This window comes from Haliotis cracherodii, unplaced genomic scaffold (assembly GCF_022045235.1).
Source record: "Haliotis cracherodii isolate W230 unplaced genomic scaffold, xgHalCrac1.p SCAF_22, whole genome shotgun sequence".
Classification (NCBI taxonomy): domain Eukaryota; kingdom Metazoa; phylum Mollusca; class Gastropoda; order Lepetellida; family Haliotidae; genus Haliotis; species Haliotis cracherodii.
In genome coordinates, this window is record NW_027266278.1 from 2,597,590 (window position 1) to 2,623,232 (window position 25,643).

Here is a 25,643-nt window from a genome sequence, read left to right on the forward strand (position 1 = left end):
CTCCCCGTTCTCCATCAGCCAATACCGGCACTCTTTACTTGCCATGCTGGCTAGACTTGTATCAATAACACGCCCCCTCCCCCTTCTCCATCAGCCAATACCGGCACACTTTACTTGCCATGCTGGCTAGACTTGCATCAATAACACGCCCCCTCCCCCTTCTCCATCAGCCAATACCTGCACTCTTTACTTGCCATGCTGGCTAGACTTGCATCAATAACACGCCCCCTCCCCCTTCTCCATCAGCCAATACTGGCACTCTTTACTTGCCATGCTGGCTAGACTTGCATCAATAACACGCCCCAGCCCCCTTCTCCATCAGCCAATACCGGCACTCTTTACTTGCCATGCTGGCTAGACTTGCATCAATAACACGCCCCCTCCCCCTTCTCCATCAGCCAATACTGGCACTCTTTACTTGCCATGCTGGCTAGACTTGCATCAATAACACGCCCCCTCCCCCTTCTCCATCAGCCAATACCGGCACTCTTTACTTGCCATGCTGGCTAGACTTGTATCAATAACACGCCCCCTCCCCCTTCTCCATCAGCCAATACCGGCACTCTTTACTTGCCATGCTGGCTAGACTTGCATCAATAACACGCCCCCTCCCCCTTCTCCATCAGCCAATACCTGCACTCTTTGCGCTTGTAGATTCTTTCAGGTGGCACATAACCTCTGAACGAGCATAGTTTAAAGAGTCTGGAAAGCAAGAGGCATTACTTATAATAACCAGAATGACATGACGGAAAGCAAGAGGCATTATTTATAATAACCAGAATGATCATGACGGAAAGCAAGAGGCATTATCCCACTGAAGTACATTTGGAAGAAATCTGTCCCTGATGGGATATTTCTGACAGCCTTCTGAGTTCAGTGATGCTTTTTCGGAATACTGTTACACAAAATTAAGTACCTTTACCCTGCTGCTGAAGGAAGCTGTGAGGTGGCCCAGTGGTTAAAGTGTTTGCTCCTGACAGTGAAAGTCCGTGTTTGACTCCCACATGGGGAAATGGTGTGCAGCCAGATTCTGCTGCTTCCTGAGAGACACACAGCAGAGGAATGTAGATTCCTACCTGTGTAAAAGACTTGTGCCATCTTTCTAAAAGATGCCCGCAACTGTTCCTCATTGTATCCCATCTTCATCATTTCGGAGTCACTGACTCAATGACATCTTTTGGTTTTGAAGCTCTCTTTCTTTCTCCTACTGGGCTCACAGACTATGGTGACATGATTTCACCGAGCCTGACCTTCCGATCCCATTTAGTCGCCTCTTTCAACAAGCAATGGACCTGTTCCATTTGTCCCCATACAAAAGTTTGGCCAAAGGCTACATGCGTCAATGCTGCAGCTAATGAACCATCACCAGCATGATAGACATGTTCCTTGAAGAAAATAATTGAGGACTTAATCATTGTCCTTTGAAATGTCCACTGTTAGCCTTATGTTGTTTTTGTGAAATGGTATGGATGTAGCTAATGTCATGGTGTCCCCTGCCATAATATTGCTGGGTTATTGCTAAAAACAACATTAAATTTCTGTCTCTGAAACTTCCTCAGCAGCATGAACCAAGACATAGTCCTGTGACTGCCGTTCCTTGCCCATTGCTAGCCATGATGCTTCATGACAGTTCAGCTGTGATACCTTTTGACAAGGGCACCTGTTTAAGCCGACCCATTCCACATAGTCCTGTGACTGTCATTCCTTGCCCATTGCTAGCCATGATGCTTCATGACAGTTCAGCTGTGATACCTTTTGACAAGGGCACCTGTTTAAGCTGACCCATTCCGCACACAATGAAGTCATTTTCTTTTCATAAGACCGCTCCTACATCTGCTTCCCACATTTAGTATGCTGACATTTAGATGTTTAAGTTTGTGAGATTTTGTCATGGTTTTCATGTGGTTAAAATTTATGATTTTATTCTGCACGATTAATAAGCATGTTGACGTATGAATGTTTGTTTTGCGACATGTGTTTTTTTGCCGTGTGATATATGCACAGCATCTGAAGACTTTGAGTCCATGCTTGCCTTGTGTTGTTAAAAACTCATGTTGGTGTATGCATTTCATCCAATACACATCTAACAACAAGTACACACTGCACAAGATCAGTGTACAGAGTAGTGTTAATAGGTGAAGTGAGGTGAAATTGGATTTAACATCGCGTCCAAGATTATTGCACTTATATAGCGACTAATAAAGTGACAATACAGTGTCTTTTTGCAAACAAACTAAATTACTTTTTAGTCCTGAATCATATGTGTCAATATGTGTAATTTCAGTTTCTTAGTTTGTCAGTTTAGTTTGTTTTAAATCATGTGTTTCTGACATTACAAAGCTTAGATAGAAGTTAAGAACTCCTTTTCCGCAGAATTCAGAAAATTATGTGGACATTTTATTAGGTTGTTGCAGATGAAAGGACAAAAGTAACATCCTCTGTATCAAGACACATTACCATCTCGCTCTTCATCACGGCGGTTGTGGATATATGGCCGACATGTACTTATTGTTTGTGTTTCTTGTTTCAGTATGTGTCCAAGCTGACACCGGCTATTCTTAGCGAGATGGATAAGCTGCTTGGGAATAAGCCCGTGTACAAGCGAGAAACATACAGGTGAACAATACCACTTTTCACTGGTTCTCTACCGCATGTTGTTACGCCCACCTGCCACGCCCACCTGCCCCGCCCCTGGTGGCTGCAGGTGCCCCTGGCTGACTGCATGGAGTATAGCCAGACACTTGTTGGACTACATTATCCGTTTTTTAGAGCGTCCATCACATTGACATTTCCCTTGGGAAAAGTAATCCACTTCTAACCCACATTGTTACAAGACGATTTGGAATCACAGAACTTTAATGTCACATGGACGCTGAAGTCGATGACACTAGTTGTGGCTTAATCCAAGTTGAAGATAGACAGCGACTGCAGTAGCTATGATTCACTATTTCAGAGATGACCTCTGGTTAGCTGCGGCCATGATGAAGCTTGTTCTTGCCTTTATGTTTCTCCTCGAGTAGGTTACGATCGCCTCCGTGGCTGCGTGCACACTCTTCGAGTAGGTTACGATCGCCTCCATGGCAGCGTGCACACTCTTCGAGTAGGTTACGATCGCCTCCGTGGCTGCGCGCACACTCCTCGAGTAGGTTCCGATCGCCTCCGTGGCTACACGCACATATACTGTATATTACTGCCATTCTTCACAATCAGGGTGTTCCTATGCAACATATTACTGCCCAATACTTGTGTGCTGTCATTCAGTAGGTAGATGAGAGTGAGGTTCGGAGGGGGAATTAAGCACCTTCAGCAGGTGCCCTGGCAAGCTCAACAGCTGATTCAGTGTTTCTCTCACCTTAAAGACTTCCAACCCCGTTTGTTTAAGTACAATTAAGAGATATTACAATGTACCCACATGTTTATCTGAAAAGTAGCTGATTCAGGTGTACATGATGTGGAAGGGAAAATCTTTCAGCCTGTCCAGGATACATGTACCTTGGTATTGAGTAACGTAGAGGTGACTTAATGGATGGGAAGGTCTGACTTGGTTGTCAATTCCGCTTGTCCCGGATACCTTGGTATTGAGTAACTTAGAGGTGACTTAATGGATGGGGAGGTCTGACTTGGTGACTTGGTTGTCAATTCCGCTTGTCCCGGATACCTTGGTATTGAGTATCTTAGAGGTGACTTAATGGATGGGGAGGTCTGACTTGGTGACTTGGTTGTCAATTCCGCTTGTCCCGGACACCTTGGTATTGAGTATCTTAGAGGTGACTTAATGGATGGGGAGGTCTGACTTGGTGACTTGGTTGTCAATTCCGCTTGTCCCGGACACCTTGGTATTGAGTATCTTAGAGGTGACTTAATGGATGGGGAGGTCTGACTTGGTGACTTGGTTGTCAATTCCGCTTGTCCCGGACACCTTGGTATTGAGTATCTTAGAGGTGACTTAATGGATGGGGAGGTCTGACTTGGTGACTTGGTTGTCAATTCCGCTTGTCCCGGACACCTTGGTATTGAGTATCTTAGAGGTGACTTAATGGATGGGGAGGTCTGACTTGGTGACTTGGTTGTCAATTCCGCTTGTCCCGGACACCTTGGTATTGATTATCTCAGTCAGCATGAATAAAACTACTTCTGAGGTCTCTATTGGATGAGGCTACGGAGTAATTACAAGACATTTGACATAAATGGTCCCAATGTTTCGAGGGATGAGTTTTAGTGACCAAGATGTTGAACTCTGAGAATATGTATTTGATATATGGAGTTTTTTGAGAAGATCCAGTATACCAATTGTTTTTTTAAAGTACAGTCAACTACGGTTGTAACGAACTGAAAGGGACCACTGATTTTAGTTCGTTATAACCTTAGTTCATTATAAGCATATATACAGCAAATGCCCAGGACCAAAATAACACTATGTCAGTTCATTAGAAGCGTGTTCGTTATAACCATAGTTTACTGTATCATCCTACAATTTGTACCAAAGTCAGTGTGAGAGAAATACTCAATCAGTTTTCAGCCGATTTCCCGACAACATCTCATACGTCAGCGACCAGACACACATCCTTGTATGGTCTTAGGACAAGAGCGTGGTGATTCTCATGCTAGTTCTCAATGCACTCGGGAACACATTTACAAAGACAAGAACCCAAATGGCATATACCAAAATATCTAATATTTTTAAACACCTATTTTGATAATGTTCACCTTTCATTCCAAATGGCAGATGTAGCATGTAGTTACTCTCCTCATATCTAATGGCACGACCTCGACATCATTGTGAGGTACATTTGTAACATTTGATTTATTTACTGTCACGTTAATGACTTCTAATCATGAAGACCAAAATATGTGGTATACATAAAAAATGCATTTTTCAATTACTCAAACTCAACATAACAGTAAATACATTGATGACAGTACAATTTTCAATTAATCCACCTTAACAAAAAAATTTTGGGAGAATCTGTATTAGAATAAACTTTACTTGAATTTCTATGGCTAAAACTTAATTTTGATCAAGACTGTATTCCTTGTTTATCAAGTGGATTGACTTTCACAACCCTGTATGATGTATTGACGAGCTATCGGTGTCTTATTTGTTTGTTAATATGTATATTTATACTTGTAGGAATGCCTTGCATTATCTGCGCTGTAGGCTGTGATACTTACTATTTGATTATATTTACATTTTTATAATTTGTTTATGGCCACATTTATGATACATCAATCCTGTAATTCAGGTATGGGCACCTTGTTTTGACATGCCTGCTTTAATGTGCCATAGTTTGCACTGTCAAGAAAAAGAGGTTGCAGAGAATGGCAAGCTAAAATGTATGCCTACATACAGGGCTAAAACGAAAACAAGAATTCTCAAATTCACAGTGGAAATATGTGTCTTAATAGTATTTACCTGCAACAAAATAAAGTACCTCGCAGAAGAATCAGTGACAATTTGTAAATAACCCAAACACTAGCTGGGATCATCCTCCGCACCCCACCCCTCCTGGGTTGGCATTATCTCCCCCTGGACTGGCATTATCTCCCCTGTGTGAGGGTTATCTCCCTTAGGACTGGCATTATGTCCCCCTGGGTTGGCATTATCTCGCCCTGGACTGGCATTATCTCCACTGTGTGAGGGTTATCTCCCTTAGGACTTGCATTATGTCCCCCCGGGTTTACATTATCTCCCTTTGGGTTGGCGTTATCGCCTCCTAGGTTGGCATTATCTCCCTTGACATGGCATTATCTCCCCTGACATGGCATTATCTCCCCAAAGCTCCTCAAATTCGTGGAGCTCTCTATACTATCGTTGCCACCAGTAAAAACTCCCAACCATGATAGGTGGCTACAACCATCCTTGGAGTTGAACTCACAGCTGACTGACTGACAAATGATGACTTTGCGTGTTAATTTGAATTTCTGTTTCATTACAACTATCATGTTATTAACATAGTAATAATGTGAGGGGGAAGTTGGTTGATTTTCTGTTAGTCTGCAATCTCGATCCAATCTGATCAAACAAACAAAAAGGTAAATTCAACTGGGAAATATTGTCAGCTGTATACCTTTTCAAAATTAACTGTGCTGGCAATCCCAAAGACAAAAACAAAAGTATAAACATCACTACATTTGGGGTTAAAGGGCAAATTTCAAGATTCTTGTAATGGCTGCGCTCACACTGGTGGTAGCGATGTTACCGAGAGTGTAACGAAGGTGTCACACTGGGAAGGAACTTGTATCTCCCCCTGGGCAAGCATTATCTCCCCTTTGGTTGGCATTATCTCCTCTGATTAGGTATTATCTCCTCCTGGATTGGAATTATATCCCCTCGGCTGGTATTATCTCCCCTTGGGTTGGCACTATCTCCCCTGAGTTGGCATTATCTCCCCCTGGATTGGCATTATCTCCCCCTGGATTGGCATTATCTCCCCTGGGCTGGCATTATCTCCCCCTGGATTGGCATTATCTCCCCTGAGTTGGCATTATCTCCCCTGGTTTGGCATTATCTTCCCCTGGGTGGCAATCCCATCCTTGTGTATTGCAACATACTGAACTACACACTTGCCACCAGTCACATTTTCACGTATGTTGAATGTCAGTATGAGACTGTCAACAGCCCAGACTCACTTCCCCAGATAGTTCAGGACTATCGACAGTCCAGACTCACTTCCCAGGATAGTTCAGGACTATCAACAGTCCAGACTCACTTCCCAGGATAGTTCAGGACTATCAACAGCCCAGACTCACTTCCCAGGATAGTTCAGGACTATCAACATGCCCAGACCCACTTCCCAGGATAGTTCAGGACTATCAACATGCCCAGACCCACTGCCCAGGATAGTTCAGGACTCACTTCCCCAGATAGTTCAGGACCATCTTCCTGAGGCAAGGGGGGTTAACTGACTTTTAAAATCACCAGCCACCAATGGTTATTACGAGTTATGTCCCATCTCAGCCTCTCCTGTGGACCAATCAGATTCCACCTCTCGTATCACTTGCATTTGTATAAAAGAAAATGGCGTAGCCCAGTCAAGACGATCTGATCGATAATCAAGATCTATATTATCATACAAAGGGTCTTACATTGCGAAGTACATCAAATCATGTGAGTACCTTGATTAAAACCATGAAAAGATTTGGAAAATATCTGTTGACAATGAGTTGGCGAGCATATGCTTTGCAAATCCTGCAATCGACCGAAATCTGCATGACAGTTTACAAAACAGATTTCGATTTTGTTGCGCGCTTTTGATTGGACTAAGCATAGATTCGTTAGTCCAGCAAAAATGTAACTCCATAATACAAGCCTAGTTCATCAAGGGTGGAAACTGGACTTTAGTAGTCAGTTAACTCTCTTGCCTCGGGGAGATGGTTCAGGACTGACTCCCCAGTCCACAAAGCGATCTTAGCGATAAGGCCCTAGTAACTCCCAGACTTACGACTGTCGTAGCACTCAGATCGCTTTGTGGAACAGGGCCCAGGACTGTCCCAGCACACTGCATGACAACACCAGGCAGCTAGCTGGCCACTTTGTTTCTCAGTCAGAGGAAGGAAACTAATCACCCGTTTTATTGTTTCTTCTGTGAGGTACTTCAAGTTTTGGCTAAGTGACAAATTTTTTACTCATTTCTGATCAGAAGAAATTATATCATATACATCTATAAGGAAATCACAATGATATTACTTTATTCAAAATCAAGTCAACTTAAAGAAATATTGAACAATATTCAGTATATTGTAAGCATGTTCATATACAAAATATTTCAAAGCTGTCTCTAATCTCTATTAATGCTGCTATGCCTTGTTTATATACTGATGGAAAGAAGTAAGCAGACATTAAGTAAAAGCAGTATCTGTTGGACATGACAGACATTCTGGTCGTCTTCCGGACCCATGGAAGTGGACTCTTATAAGTGTCATAAGACACAAACTTGGCAAACATTATTTGGCCATAATGCTGTGTTCACTTACTTTTTCCCTTCAGTATATACATGTGTGTGCGAGTGTGTGTGCACTTAATGAGTGATAATACCCATTATTCATTCCTTTTTCCTATTAATGCATCTATATTGAGCATTCATCATCTTAGCAACTTGACAATTTTGTCAACATACTTATTCTAATTTTACACTTATTGCAGCTGTATTACTCAAAATGGCACATTTCGATTATATTTGTCTTGTACATTTCTACAAATAACTATACCTTCTATCCTATTTGAATTTTGAATTTTGACGATTTTATAATAGATCAACCGAAACATTCGTAGTATAGTATTTAACACTATACCAGGGAACTTCGGCAAATACTTTTCTATGGCTACGCCCATTTTGAGTGTAGATCCTTGAACTGGGCACATTTTGTACTTGTTTGTTTGTCATTGGAATTGACTTATAAACAAGATTCTTTCTTTATGGCGAAGTGCATAACAGATAGTATAAATAAACCACATTTGAGCAGATACTAGTACCTGGATAAGTGTGGTATATAGATATATAATATATTATGACATTATGTCGTATGAATCAGCGGAAATTAAAACCAATGGGCAAAACTAGTAAGTCCAGCTTATCTTGATTCCTTCACTCTATTTTTGAAACAGAAATGTTTTCCTCTCCATTGATTGACCAACAAATACATGATTTGTCCTGACCTGATATCTGTAGTAATGTCACATGAACATGAGGTCGTCTGATCCAAGGCGGCCATTTTGAAATCCCTTGAAATCCAAACAAGACGATGTGTGTTGGGTTTTTGATGGTTGTTATATTTGTTTCGGCTGACTGATTTCAAGGGACTTCAGTGGATTTTATACCAGCAGCATTATATATGATCAGAAACTGATCTTGTTTTTGTTCATTTCTTTACACATTTACTGCTTCCTTCAAAGGACGTATGCTAATTTCCAAACTGAAAATAAAACTGATCAAAATTGACTTCTTGTTGTTTTTCAACTATCAAGCAGTAAAAGAATCACGGAAAAGTAATGCTTTGAGGTTTAAGTAATAAGATAGCACCTAAGTCAGTGAGGATGACGCAGCCGTTACTGCATGATCATAGCTAGGACAACCCTAGGACGACAAGTGACATGTTGTTTTTAGGAGGTGTGTGGGCAGTTACAGAATGTACTAGCATTATCAATCATGGGTAGTTGTGTGTATGATTAATTCAACTCACCCTATAGATATGCCACATTGAATAAGATCGAAACAATTTTGAAAAAAGAATTCTGACCTACGATGGGTTATTTGTAAGTAAGAAGGCTAAATAAAATAAATAAAAAATGGCTTTGTTTGTGAGAGACTAGCTGGTCGGCTCGGAGTCAGTATACTGTGTCTGAATGGGGTATTTATGTTAAACTGCGTTATGATATCTCAGTAGGCTAGCACTATAAATCGGCATCATTCCAGACTAGCGCGCACACGCACACACACACACACACACACACACACACACACACACACACTTGACTAAGGTAGGGATGTCACAGACATCTCCTGACTATCATTTCCCATAAAGGAATATCCAAAACATGGAATAATTGACCAAATGAAATGAAGTATATTTTTCTTCTTTCTGGTTACAAATTCTGATAAACATTGTTCATATGCTTCAAAACCTCTATTATGGGTGTATCTCAAATATTTCAATAAACTGCAAAAGGTGTTGAGTCATTCTGTCCAACCAGTGACATCCCTAGCCTATTGTGTAGAGGCCTTCTGGACCTCCATCTGTTAGCAAGCCAGACATCCTCCTAACACAAGGACACCAACGACAGCAGCACAGAAGACTGGAGACAACTCAGGAGTCTTTCGGGATGGTCACAGGGCTGGGACGTCCTTGCCTATCTTGATGACTTTATCAAACAAGACTTATTGGGCTGTCAGACAATGCCTTGATTGTTTCGATGAAACTAAACCTGGGCAATTTACAGATAATGCCTTCAACCTGCTTGATGAATGACTGCCCAATAGGTTCTGCATTTGAGGATGTCTGTTCAATCACAACGCAATTAAACTTGGAGAGCCATGCAATCAAGCTGATGTACCCTTGTGAAGTGGCTGGCTCCCCAAGACATCAACTGACATTCAACCGTTTTCAAAACTCTTTGGAGTTGCACAGGCATTAGTTGGGACAGAGACATATGCCGGTATTTAGTCTCTGGTTAGAATCTTGAAGGACGACTCAGTCTTAGTATAGTTACTGTTGGAACAGAGACATCAGTTAGAACCGAGACATCAGATGGAACAGAGACCATATTCTGTATGGTCTCCGGTTAGAACGGACGACTCAGACTTGGTAAACTGTCTATCCCGACCCCCTGTTGATATAATGCCACTGTGTCTCACCCTGACAAACAGCCTGTCTAACACTGTTGCTTATTTCCTTCAGTCGACAAAGAGCCCGACAAGTTCCACGGCGATAGCGCTAGGCAGGGGTAAGATCTCACTCACATTGCAGCACAGTCACTTTGGAGAACAAAGATTTTAGGAAATTATACAGAGCTGTCAACCGTATCTATGGCAATTTAACAAAATCGGATAACAATATTAACTGTTAAAACGAATTGTAATTTATCAATTACAAATAAAAAATGGATCATTTATTGAAGCATTGATAAAATATGAATCAAATCAATTTTGGAAATTTTCATCCGGTGATGACTTCACCGATTTTGAGGTTTATCTGTAAAATTTGTGAGAAATCTTGACACTCCAAAGTTGACAGATGCGATTTATAGATCTTTGGCATGGTGTTTTCCACAATTTGTTCTCTTAAAATGCACTGTAAACATTCTAATTATTTCAAAATTATAATCTTCATTTCCTATGATTTCTCATGGTTTCGGAATGTCTCCTTTATAAATAGCTTCAAGCATGTTTGAGATCTTACCTCTATTTTCAACATCTTTGTTTTGTGCAAAAACTTGTGTATTAGAACTCTCTATGCTATAGTTTCCATGGTGGAATTATCAGGTACAGATTCTCCGATTTCTTGATCTTAAACACATCTTGCTTTTATTTTGATGAAGAAAATACCTATTTAAAACTTTTTTTAACATCACAGGTTTTCTTTTCTGTTCTTTTTTTCGAATCTTTGTTATGATCACAATCTAAATTCACTGACCAGTTTAACTGAATGATTTCTAAACGCTAGATCCTCCTTTTTAGATATATTAGCTACAAGAGAATTGGCTGTCAGAACTTGTACTTGGTTGTTCACAGAAGTGTGTTTTCTATAGATCATATCATTTCATATTTTGTTGATTTATGTGACCATTATTTCTGAATATCGAGCTTCAGTAACAGTTGAAAATTACTTCATGAAACTAACCCTCAACAAGATGGAAGAGATGTATTCAAGTACATTTATTCCAGCATCTAATGCTGATACTATGAGTGTATATTCCAACATTGGACCAGTAGTGATTCCTTGGGCTGGCTCAGAAAGTGGAATCTTGTTCAACTGGAACTTGTAGCTCACCTTGAAAGCTCATTTGCAAATAAATAACTGCTCTTGTAGCTCACCTGGAAAGCCAATTTGTGAACAAATAACTGCCCTTGTAGCTCACCTGGAAAGCTCATTTGTGAACAAATAACTGCTTTTGTAGCTCACCTGGAAAGCTCATTTGTGAACAGATAACTACTCTTGTAACTCACCTGGAAAGCTCATTTGTGAACAAATAACTGCTCTGGGATAGTTTCCAGTGCTGATTCAATTAATGTAGACAGTTGGAAATTGAAGAGTCTGGACTAGCAAGGTTCCACAACTAGATCCCCAGAATCAAAGGTAAACAGGCTAAAAACATCCATGCACTCGGCGTTTAAACAAAAGCACCTGGAATCACACTGAGGCCATACCAGGATATTCTTTAGTACCAAACACATTATACTTAGAGGAAGTTATCAAGCAGTACCCAAAGGCTAGAAGACCTACAGTAACATGTGACCTAAATAGTCAAAATGGAATTGTCTGCACACAAGAGTGATATGACAACCTCACAGGATGTACGTGTCAAAAACACCTGTAATTATTAATACCGTATTCCACGTATTAAGCGCCCAGGGTGCTCTCAAAATTAGAAATTAGGGGGCTTTGATTAGAATATTATTTTGGTGGAAAAAACCCCACAAATTTCGTGGTTTATGCTGACAGCCTGAAATGTTTACATTCAACAGATATATTTTTCCAGAATTTAATTGCCACTAAATAAGGGTGCATATAGTGTGTATATTTATACACATGAGTGCGTATTGTACATGAATAAATAAGTCCTGTATACATTGATCAATCCGAAGGGGTGCTGATTGGGATTGTTCACTAGCCAATATATGAGAAAATATTGCCGTGGGTGCTTATTAGAGTGGGGCGCTTATTACGTCGAATACGGTATTATTAGTATTAATGTACTACTCAAAGTTAAGGACCGCATGATTCATGGCATGACGGATTCACTATAGTAATATGAAAGAAACAGGTGGTCCTTAACTTCTTTTGAGCAGTATAGCAAGATAATGTAAGTGTTGTTTGGCTACTTGTGTCCACACGTCAGCACATCGGTACCAGTGTTCCTGATAGTTTTTTTCCTATAGGATGTCTCACATTCTATACATAAATCAGGGCAGTCGGGTAGCCTAGTTGTTCAAGTGTTCGCTCGTCACGCCCAAGACCCGGGTTCGATTCCCGACATGGGTACAATGTGTGAAGCCCATCTCTGGTGTCCCCTGCCGTGATATTGCTGGAATATTGCTAAAAGCGGCGTAAAACCATACTCACTCACTCACTATACATGAATCAGACACAGAAATTTACTGTTTCATAAACAAATTACGACTTCAATGCATGCTTATGATATGGTGTGAATACATTGCTTGAAAGGTGGCTACTAGACACTTGCTGCTTGGTTTCAAACAGAACATGTTCTGGGAGTGGTTGCTGGTTCTTTAGGGGTAACGTGTTCAGTAAAATGCTTGGACCGGGTTTAAAGTTGCTGCTACTAAGGCCAGACAGAACATGTTCTTGGAGTGGTTGCTGGTTCTTTAAGGCGGACGTGTTCAGTAAAATGCTTGGACCAGGATTTAAACTTGCTGCTACTAAGGCCAGACACAACATATTCTGAAAATGGTTGCAGCATTTCAGACGAAAACGGAACATGTTCTGTAAAATAGCTGCTACCAGGATTTAAAGCTGCTGCTGCAAAGGTTCAATGATGCTTCAATAATCCCTGCAGCTAATCTTATTGTACTTAACAGTTTCACCACAACTTTCAGTCTGGGTGCTTCTTTACAGTGCCCCGTGATTAGCCTCGCTGCACCTCACTCACTCACTCACTCACTCACTCACTCACTCACTCAGTCTGGGTGCTTCTTTACAGTGCCCCGTGATTAGCCTCGCTGCACCTCACTCACTCACTCACTCACTCACTCACTCTTCATTCACTCACTCACTCACCAGTTCATTCAGCTTTGGTGTAACTACAGGACTATTTCCCTTTGTCATGGAAACAATCATCTTACCGAGGCAAAGGGAGTTAACTGACCATATAAGTCCAGTTTCCCCAATGCCGAACTAGGCTGGAATTCCTGGACTCAATCGTAGCACCACCAGTGGCTATTACCAGCTATGTCCCTTCTAAGCCTCTCCTATGGACCAATCAGATTCCACCTCTCGCCTGACTTGCGTTTGCTCCAAACAAAATGATGGCGCCCAGTCAAGACGATCTGATCGATAATCAAGATCTATATTGTGATAAAAGGGGTCTTACATTGCGAAGTGCATCAAATCATGTGAGCTCCTTGATTTAAAAACGTGAAAAGATTTGGAAAATATCTGTTGACAACGAGTTGGTGGTGCACATGCTTTGTAAATCTGTACGAAGGTTTATGAGCCGTTTTTCGATTTCGTTGGACACTTTTGATCAGACTATGCAAAGACTCGTTAGTCCAGCCAAAATGTAACGCCATAATTCCGGCCTAGTTTGGCAAGGGTGGAAACTTAGACTTTTATAGTCTCTTTCCTCGGGGAGATGGGAAACCCTCAACGAGAACAGGACTGATGAACTACATGTGTACTGAACAAAAAGAGATTTTCTTTAATTCACTGACACGATGCATTTTCTGAGGAAATATTGAATAGACAGTTGCTTTTATTCAGACACTGTGCAACATCTGAGGCAACAGAAGTAGAGAGATGTCCCTTAGCTCACACACATCTCTTCAAACAGAGAGCAAAATGAAATAAATATCTTTTAGCTTCCAGACAAAAACCCAAATAATGAATTTTTCAAAATGTTAACTCTGTTTGGCTTTCAGATCCAGCACAAAACATGGTGAGTCGAGGGTGGCATCTGCTCCCCTGTCCCGCCAGCAATAATCCCCCCCCAGCCCCCCTCACACACAGACCCCCTGCCGCCACTAACAAGCTGCTTCTCTGTCCTACACTAACACACATCTCCTCCAACTACTCCACCTTGGCCGCAGCGCTAACCGTGTCACCTTCTCAACACATCAATCTCATTGTGTCATTGCATCATGTTTTCTGCTTCAGATGTACGTGCTTTTCAAAATTAGAATGACGTCGAGAAACGTGAGTAAGTAGTTACCAAGTGACGATAGTTTGCATGACCCCAGTAGATGCTAGCTAACTTACTGACTTGCGTGTGAAGCCGTCAGACAAAACCTTCTCACACTCATATCCCAAGGATGCAAAATAGTCATCAAAATCACACAAATATTAATATGTTTTATCCACTGCATAACCTATTGTATTCGTGACACTCACCCAAACTGTGTATCTATTCTCGAAGATCTACCCCAATCTTCTATTTCGCCCTCTTCTGTTCACAGTCAAAACACCAACCCTCCATCAATGACGAGTACCTCTAAACAAACCCTGCAAAGTAAATACGTGAAGTCTTTTATGGTGTTGGTGCCGATGGTAAAGCTGTGACAGAGCTGATACCTAGTTCACTCACTCACTCACTCACTCACCTGGTGTTGGTGGGCAAGAAGGCTCATAAAAATAAGCAAGTTGCAGTTGGCCTTGTAGCGAATAGGGCGGGGAGGAGTCCAAATTTGCTACCTGGTACCCGACACACGACACCCTATTACCCGACCCTACCTGGGTACCGGACACCCTATTACCCGACCCTACCCTGGTACCCGACACCCTATTACCCAACCCTACCCAGGTACCTGACACCATATTACCCAACCCTACCTTGGGAACCGACACCATATTACCCGACCCTACCCTGCTACCTGACACCCTATTACCCGTCCCTACCCGGGGAACCGACACCATATTACCCGACCCTACCCTGGTACCTGACACCATATTACCCGACCCTACCCCGGTACCTGACACCCTATTACCCGTCCCTACCCGGGGAACCGACACCCTATTACCCGACCCTACTCGGGTACCTGACACCATATTACCCGACACTACCCGGGGAACCGACACCATATTACCCGACCCTACTCAGGTACCTGACACCCTATTACCCGTCCCTACCCGGGGAACCGACACCATATTACCCGACCCTACCCGGGGAACCGACACCCTATTACCTGACCCTACCCCGGGTACCCGACACCATATTACCCGACCCTACTCGGGTACCTGACACCATATTACCCGTCCCTACTCGGGTACCCGACACCATATTACCCGACCCTACTCGGGTACCTGACACCATATTACCCGTCCCTACTCGGGTACCCGACACCATATTACCCGACCCTACCCGGGGAACCGACACCCTATTACCCGACCCTACCCGGGGAACCAACACCATATTACCCGTCCCTACCCGGGGAACCGACACCCTATTACCCGACCCTACTCGGGTACCCAACCCCCTATTACCCGACCCTACCCGGGGAACCGACACCATATTACCCGACCCTACCCGGGGAACCGACACCCTATTACCCGTCCCTACCCGGGGAACCGACACCATATTACCCGACCCTACTCGGGTACCTGACACCATATTACCCGTCCCTACTCGGGTACCTGACACCCTATTACCCGTCCCTACCCAGGGAACCGACACCCTATTACCCGACCCTACCCGGGGAACCAACACCATATTACCCGTCCCTACCCCGGGTACCCGACACCATATTACCCGTCCCTACCGGGGAACCGACACCCTATTACCCGACCCTACTCGGGTACCCGACACCATATTACCCGACCCTACTCGGGTACCTGACACCATATTACCCGACCGTACCCCGGGTACCTGACACCATATTACCCGACCCTACTCGGGTACCCGCTGCAAGTCTCAAGAGTTGGGAACAAAATGTCTGATTAATAATTGTTTTACCGCAGCCCTGGCTAAAACTATTTACATACATGCATCAAACAATCCGATCATGCATTCACCGAGTTGACTGAAGCTTTATCTTTACTCAAACATATACAAGTCAAAAGGAATATGTGCATGGTCAGAAAGAAATGCGAACATTAGCAACTTGTAATGTAACCACAGAGCTATAGTGAGTTTTGTCATTAAACAATATATCACATGACTAACCACGGGTCCAGGTAGTCTTGTGGGTACCCAGGTCCTACTTAGGACCCACCCGACCCGAGTACCCGAGTACCCGAGTACCCGAGTTACCCGTCCCAGCCCCAGTAGTGAAGTGTTAAAGTAAACAGTCCGAGTTAACTGCAAAGCGAAAAGTCCAACCTGCCTGATTTCCATTGACGTTTTTCCGACCAATCAAACGTTGAGATGAGATAAAAGGAAATAGGTGAGGCAGGATAATCGCCCAAATCTCGACTTCATGTTGCCTGCGATGCTACTTGTAGTACAATCTAACCATGTCAGATATGGACAAAAGTGGCATATTTGCAATTTAATATTGGTTGTTAGAATCTACTTAGAGTCAGAGATTTTCAATAAATGGCACCACAATGTTTCACCTGCTGGTGCTAATTTTCAGCCCAACATTTGGACAAAAAAGGGAACATATTAACGTCATGCTTATATAGATCCTACCAGTTGAGGTAGCAGACAAGCAAGGTGGTTTAACAACTTGAATCACACTGGCTGGGGCTGCCATCTGCCATGAAGTGCTGACCGCCTCTGTGGTCTAGTGGTAGAGTGTCTGGGGTTTCATCCCTGGCTGCGTCATACCAAAAAATGTTAAAAGATGATACTTGTTGTTACCCTGGCCTGTGTGGCGCCTGACATTCAGATGCTAAAACAAGGACTGGTCGGCTCGGAGTCAGTATACTGTGTCTGAATGGGGTATTCATGTTAAACACCCCAACACACACACACATGGAATAATCTTGGATGCGACATAAACCACCCCATTTCACCCCACCTCACCTTCATAAAGTGCCGTAACGCCTCCATTTTCTGTCCCCATCTACAACAGATCTGTGAAACAACTCTGAGTGATGCAATTTTGAAGCAATAGAGAAACCTGGGATAATTGCCGTCTAAATATAAAAAATTGAAAAAATAAATAGTAATCATTATTTGTCTGACCGGTTGTGTACAGAAAGGACACAGGTCGTATTGTAATGAGAACTTGTTTTCATGGAAGTCAGAACAAAAGCCCTGAAACAGACTTCAAAATCTCTCTACACGTCCACATGTATATGTAAGGATACATCACATCCAGACAGTCATCCATCTGTTCATTAGGATGACATGGTAATAAACAGCTCCTGTATTTATCAAATGCATTAAGGAAGCTGTTAGTTACAATAATTATCTTTATAACCCATAGGGTTAGAAACAACCCAGTCATAAAAAGGGTGCATGCACTGGTACAAAAATCACTTTATGCCCACCAGATGGCATTGACATCAGTCGAATCTCATTGTGACGTAAGTTTTGAACAGCGTCACACCAGAAACGACGTCATAGCTGAGGATTGTTGACAATTGCGGTTCTCCAAGACAGCTGTTATGATCAGTAAAGAAATTATTACACACACATGTGCATCATACTGATTTTATAAGACTTGTGTTAGAATAAATGTATCAGGGATCAATTTTGCTATATCTAGGCTGCACCAGTGCAGGTAAAACATTGCTAGTGCAGGTAACTATTATTGCCAGGATGCACCCAGTGCAGGTAAAACATTGCTAGTGCAGGTAACTTTTGTTGCCAGGATGCACCCAGTGCAGGTAACATTTTGCCACTACAAGTGCATTTCTGTTGGATAAAAGTGGAAAACTGAATTATTTTAGAACTGGTTGCAAATCTTTTCGAATCCAGGAAACAACAATTCATGAAAATAGTGAAATACACAGGTCTGAGTGAGTGAGTATAGTTTTACGCCGCTTTTAGCAATATTCCAGCAATATCATGGCGGGGGACACCAGAAATGGGCTTCACACAATTTACCCATGTCAGGATTCGAACCCGGGTCTTCGGCGTGACGAGCGAACGCTCTAACCACTAGGCTACCCGACCGCCCCTACACAGGTCTAAACGCAGTTAAATTGCAGAACTAATTCTTCACATTTACCACAAGAACAGTCAGTCATTAGGTTACAATCTCAATATCTGTACACGTCCTACCAGTCGGGTAGCCTAGTGGTAAAGCATTTGCTTGTCATACCGAAGACTCCGGGTTCGATTCCACACATGGTTACACTGTGTGAAGCCCATTTCTGGTGTCCCCAGCAGTGATATTGCTGGAATATTGCTAACAGTGGTGTACTCTTTCACACACTCACTCACTCACTATAATCACAACAAACGGAACGTTGACACGTCTTCCCATATTGTACCTGTGTGGGGTCCATGCTTCACATATTGTACCTGTGTGGGGTCCATGCTTCACATATTGTACCGGGGACCAGGCTTCACATATTGTACCTGTGTTGGGTCCAGGCTTCACATATTGTACCTGTGTTGGGTCCAGGCTTCACATATTGTACCTGTGTGGGGTCCAGGCTTCACATATTGTACATGTGTGGGGTCCATGCTTCACATATTGTACCTGTGTGGGGTCCATGCTTCACATATTGTACCTGGGTCCATGCTTCACATATTGTACCGGGGACCAGGCTTCACATATTGTACCTGTGTTGGGTCCAGGCTTCACATATTGTACCTGTGTGGGGTCCAGGCTTCACATATTGTACCTGTGTGGGATCCAGGCTTCACATATTGTACCGGGGTCTAGGCTTCACATATTGTACCGGGGTCTAGGCTTCACATATTGTACCTGTGTGGTGTCCAGGCTTCACATATTGTACCTGTGTGGGGTCCAGGCTTCACATATTGTACCGGGGTCTAGGCTTCACATATTGTACCTGTGTGGGGTCCAGGCTTCACATATTGTACCTCTGTGGGGTCCAGGCTTCACATATTGTACCTGTGTGGGGTCCAGGCTTCACATATTGTACCTGTGTGGGGTCCAGGCTTCACATATTGTACCTGTGTGGGGTCCAGGCTTCACATATTGTACCTGTGTGGGGTCCAGGCTTCACATATTGTACCTGTGTGGGGTCCAGGCTTCACATATTGTACCTGTGTGGTGTCCAGGCTTCACATATTGTACCTGTGTGGGGTCCAGGCTTCACATATTGTACCTGTGTGGGGTCCAGGCTTCACATATTGTACCTGTGTGCGGTCTTGGCTTCACATATTGTACCGGGGTCCAGGCTTCACATATTGTACCGGGGTCTAGGCTTCACATATTGTACCTGTGTGGGGTCCAGGCTTCACATATTGTACCTCTGTGGGGTCCAGGCTTCACATATTGTACCTGTGTGGGGTCCAGGCTTCACATATTGTACCTGTGTGGGGTCCAGGCTTCACATATTGTACCTGTGTGGGGTCCAGGCTTCACATATTGTACCTGTGTGGGGTCCAGGCTTCACATATTGTACCTGTGTGGGGTCCAGGCTTCACATATTATACCTGTGTGGTGTCCAGGCTTCACATATTGTACCTCTGTGGGGTCCAGGCTTCACATATTGTACCTGTGTGGGGTCCAGGCTTCACATATTGTACCGGGGTCTAGGCTTCACATATTGTACCTGTGTTGGGTCCAGGCTTCACATATTGTACCTGTGTGGGGTCCAGGCTTCACATATTGTACCTGTGTGCGGTCTTGGCTTCACATATTGTACCGGGGTCTAGGCTTCACATATTGTACCTGTGTGCGGTCTTGGCTTCACATATTGTACCTGTGTGCGGTCTTGGCTTCACATATTGTACCGGGGTCCAGGCTTCACATATTGTACCTGTGTGGGGTTCAGGCTTCACATATTGTACCGGGGTCCAGGCTTCACATATTGTACCGGGGTCTAGGCTTCACATATTGTACCTGTGTGGGGTCCAGGCTTCACATATTGTACCTGTGTGCGGTCTTGGCTTCACATATTGTACCGGGGTCCAGGCTTCACATATTGTACCGGGGTCTAGGCTTCACATATTGTACCTGTGTGGGGTCCAGGCTTCACATATTGTACCTCTGTGGGGTCCAGGCTTCACATATTGTACCTGTGTGGGGTCCAGGCTTCACATATTGTACCTGTGTGGGGTCCAGGCTTCACATATTGTACCTGTGTGGGGTCCAGGCTTCACATATTGTACCTGTGTGGGGTCCAGGCTTCACATATTGTACCTGTGTGGGGTCCAGGCTTCACATATTGTACCTGTGTGGGGTCTAGGCTTCACATATCGTACCTGTGTGGGGTCCAGGCTTCACATATTGTACCTCTGTGGGGTCCAGGCTTCACATATTGTACCTGTGTGGGGTCCAGGCTTCACATATTGTACCTGTGTGGGGTCCAGGCTTCACATATTGTACCTGTGTGGGGTCCAGGCTTCACATATTGTACCTGTGTGGGGTCCAGGCTTCACATATTGTACCTGTGTGGGGTCCAGGCTTCACATATTGTACCTGTGTGGTGTCCAGGCTTCACATATTGTACCTGTGTGGGGTCCAGGCTTCACATATTGTACCTGTGTGGGGTCCAGGCTTCACATATTGTACCTGTGTGCGGTCTTGGCTTCACATATTGTACCGGGGTCCAGGCTTCACATATTGTACCGGGGTCTAGGCTTCACATATTGTACCTGTGTGGTGTCCAGGCTTCACATATTGTACCTGTGTGGTGTCCAGGCTTCACATATTGTACCTGTGTGGTGTCCAGGCTTCACATATTGTACCTGTGTGGGGTTCAGGCTTCACATATTGTACCGGGGTCCAGGCTTCACATATTGTACCGGGGTCCAGGCTTCACATATTGTACCTGTGTGGGGTCCAGGCTTCACATATTGTACCTGTGTGCGGTCTTGGCTTCACATATTGTACCTGTGTGGGGTCCAGGCTTCACATATTGTACCTGTGTGCGGTCTTGGCTTCACATATTGTACCGGGGTCCAGGCTTCACATATTGTACCGGGGTCCAGGCTTCACATATTGTACCGGGGTCCAGGCTTCACATACTGTACCGGGGTCTAGGCCTAATTTTGTACCTGTGTGGGGCCCAGGTCTGAGGTCTGCCTATGACAACAAGGCTAAGAAATAGGACTGTGATGAGTCTCAATATTCTACCTTGGTACCCAAACCCCTGTCACCTGATCCTACCCAGGTGCCTGCTGTAGGTCTCAAGCTGGGTACAAAATGTCTGATTGGGATTTGTACTTAGATACACAATTAAACCATCTGGTCATGCATACACTGAACTTGACTGAAGCTTTGTATTTACTCAAACATATAAATGTCAGAAGGAATGGGTGAATAGTCAGAAAAAATGCCAATATTAGTGAATTGTAGTGTAACCATAGAGTTCCAGATAATTTTTGTCATTGAGCTGGGGTCCGGGAAGTCCTGTGGGTAGTGGGGTCCTACTCAGTACCCTCCTGACCCGAGTCCCTGGGTGAACCATTTCAGCCCTACTAAGAAACACTAGGTCACAAAATAACTAACACAGTTAGAGACACACACTGTAAACCCTGCACACACAACACCAGCTGACATAATAACTAACACAGTTAGAGACACACACTGTAAACCCTGCACACACAACACTGTAAACCCTGCACACACAACACCAGCTGACATAATAACTAACACAGTAAGAGACACACACTGTAAACCCTGCACACACAACACCAGCTGACAAAATAACTAACACAGTAATAGACACACACTGTAAACCCTGCACACACAACACCAGCTGACAAAATAACTAACACAGTTAGAGACACACACTGTAAACCCTGCACACACAACACTAGCTGACAAAATAACTAACACAGTTAGAGACACACACTGTAAACCCTGCACACACAACACCAGGTGACATAATAACTAACACAGTTAGAGACACACACTATAAACCCTGCACACGCAACACCAGCTGACAAAATAACTAACACAGTAAGAGACACACACTGTAAACCCTGCACACACAACACCAGCTGACATAATAACCAACACAGTAAGAGACACACACTGTAAACCCTGCACACACAACACTAGCTGACATAATAACTAACACAGTTAGAGACACACACTGTAAACCCTGCACACACAACACCAGCTGACATAATAACTAACACAGTAAGAGACACACTGTAAACCCTGCACACACAACACCAGCTGACATAATAACTAACACAGTTAGAGACACACACTGTAAACCCTGCACACACAACACCAGCTGACATAATAACTAACACAGTTAGAGACACACACTATAAACCCTGCACACACAACACCAGCTGACATAATAACTAACACAGTTAGAGACACACACTGTAAACCCTGCACACACAACACCAGCTGACATAATAACTAACACAGTTAGAGACACACACTGTAAACCCTGCACACACAACACCAGCTGACAAAATAACCAACACAGTAAGAGACACACACTGTAAACCCTGCACACACAACACTGTAAACCCTGCACACACAACACCAGCTTACATAATAACTAAAAAATATATCTGTTAGACATAAACATTTCAGGCTGCCGGCATAAACCATGAAATTTATCTTTAAACTTTTTTCACGAAAATAATATTCTCATAAGATCCCCCTATTTCTAATTTTGAGAGCGCCCTGGGCACTCATTACATCGAATACGGTAACTAATGTTTCCTAATGTTTCCTCATGTTTCAGCAGTAGTTCACTCCGTGTTTCCTATTTCAGCCTGCAATGAGTGTACTTCCAGCAGATGAACACTTTCGTTGTCTGCTCTATGCAAGCAAGATGGCGCCCACATCGCCATAGCAACCAGAAGAGGTCAGGCGGTACAGAGGCTGAACGTGATGCTGAGGTCGTCCACTAGGGCTGTAGATGCGGCTTCTAGACGTGACGAAACCATGGAGACTGTTGCGTAGCAGCATCTACCATCTTCCCAGAGCTAGGGACATTGTCAGATTGTTGTCAAAATATGTGCAATGCCTTGTAAGTCATTGTGTCATATTCTTTTTCCTCTTCAAATTTTCCTCATGGATTGGAGTATCATTTTCATGCAACTGGTGTTCGGTGATCGCTTGGATCATGTCCTCCAGGACATAATGTTCTTAGAAATGTGATGTGAGAAAGGCGTGTGTCGGATGTGGAGTTCTGTCAGCTGACATTTAATGTACTGACATGCACACGAGCCCTAGCAGGACAGCCATCAGCTAAGCTGCAATGTGTATGGTAAGCAGTAGTGTCAGAGACGTTTAGTCGGCCACGAATGGGCTAATATATAGTTTGACAATGCTGTGGAGGGATATCTCGCATATATCAGTACATTACATATAGGATATAGATCACCATCCCATGATCTGTCCCTAGCTGGAGATGAAGCGGTTTTGTCATCTTCTCAGCTGGGAGAACTGGACTGGGCTCATCCTTCCTTGAAGCACTGGATTTATGCAGTACAAACTGTGTCAGCCATGAGCATTACGTTACACCACTGGAATGAAACTTGTGCATGATTGAAACTTCATTTTCGATCTATTCTTCGTGTCAAATATCTAAAGCCTTTTAGTGTGTAGTGGTGATTAGCTTCTGAACTTTGCCTTTGTTTTCTAAGAGTTGCCTCAAATGATTAATCCACAAGGGGCAAGAACAAGATGGCCGCCAAATGTGATATTTACCTCTACTGCTGGAAGTGAGTGTTTATGGGTACATATCAACTAAATTGTGCAAGCCAGATAACAGGAGAACCTTGGACGATACAGCTGTGAAACAACATCGAGTTATTGAAACAGGGCCAACCCCTTCAGGAGATGCATCACTGGAGACTTGGTATACGTTTTCCTGGTGTTTAATGCGACTTACCTCATTCACTGTACAGGATTGTGAAGAACTTATGGAAGAACCCTGTAGTCTCCAACAAAATGAAAAGTGGAATGAAATCAGCATTAATTAATATTGAATGATGTTCTTGCTTGAAATGTTTGCAGTGGATTGTCATCAAATATTCCCAACAAAAAAAGCTATGGCTTGACAAAATGTGGTAAACGCTGGATCAGGCCTATGATGAGACTTACAATATTTTGTGACAAATTGTTTACAAAACGGGTACCCCTACCTTTTGCGACTGGTATTGGAACTAAATCACACGGTGTGACATCTTCAGTTGTCAGGGATATTTCTAGATGTGGGCAATGATGGTCCAGCTGGCTGACTGTCCCCAGTTCTACGTGCTTGGAAGATCAATTGGAAGATTACCAATATCTTTCCAATAGAAAACCCATCAAGGAACAAAATCAGATTCAGCCTCATTTAGTTTTCAAAATCCAAGTAGGGTGAAAGTTCTGTACCAATTGGCAGCAATAATCTGGGTATTCTGCATCCTTTGACGAATCAACTACCCTGTACCCATCACAGGATTATCCCTAACAATTGTTTGTGTAAAAGTAACAAACTCAAAATGTTTCAGATGGAAGGGTGTCCCATACAGATGTAAGCTCATCATTCAATAAGGTCATCAGTGTCCTGTTCTACAGAGCGATCTTAATGCTAAGATGATCGTAACTCCCATACATTAGCATAGACTTACAGCCGTTGTAGCTCTAAGATGATCGTAACTCCCATACTTTAACATAGACCTACAAAAGTCACAGCTCTAAGATGATCGGAACTCCAATACTCCATAGATTTACGATAGTCATAGCTCTAAGGTGATCGTAACTCCCATACTTTAACTTAGTCTTATGACAATTGAAACATTAAGATGTTCATAGCTCTCATACTTTAACATATACTTACGAAAATCGTAGCTCCCATACTTTAATATAGACTTACTACACTTATGGCTCTAAGATAATTAGAAATCCTAGACTTATGACAGTCATAGCTCTAAGATGATCGTAACTCCCATACTTTAACATAGACTTATGTACAACAGTCATAGCTTAACATTGCTTTGTGGAACTGGGCGTAGGATAAGAGAATCTAGAAACTGGGCCATTCCACCCTGTGTTGTGCCCTCCTAAGACACTATGCATTACCGTTACCGGGAGCACTTGGAATAGCAGCACCAGTCCATGTACGGGGCTGTTTCGTTACAGGGACCATGGTGGACCACTTTCCATTTAAAGGGGCTCTTTGAGCAGGTTTTTTTAAGTATCTCGATCTTTTCTGAAATCAGTCTAAGTTACAAGAGAGTTGCTATTGGAATTTGGGTT

At 43.3% G+C, this 25,643-nt stretch overlaps 1 protein-coding gene across 2 annotated transcripts in view; it reads left to right on the forward strand.

The window, feature by feature from the left end:
- The window catches only part of LOC139471174 (voltage-gated potassium channel subunit beta-2-like), a 186,070-nt gene extending 161,729 nt beyond the window's left edge, over positions 1 to 24,341 (forward strand). For both annotated transcript variants that reach the window (XM_071253449.1, XM_071253450.1), the window contains 3 exons: positions 2,531 to 2,616; positions 14,316 to 14,332; positions 23,167 to 24,341. In XM_071253449.1, the coding sequence (XP_071109550.1) occupies positions 2,531 to 2,616; positions 14,316 to 14,332; positions 23,167 to 23,195 (132 nt within the window). In that variant the 3' untranslated portion in view covers positions 23,196 to 24,341. The remainder of the gene's footprint in view (positions 1 to 2,530; positions 2,617 to 14,315; positions 14,333 to 23,166) is intronic.
- Positions 24,342 to 25,643: the final 1,302 nt, after the last annotated feature.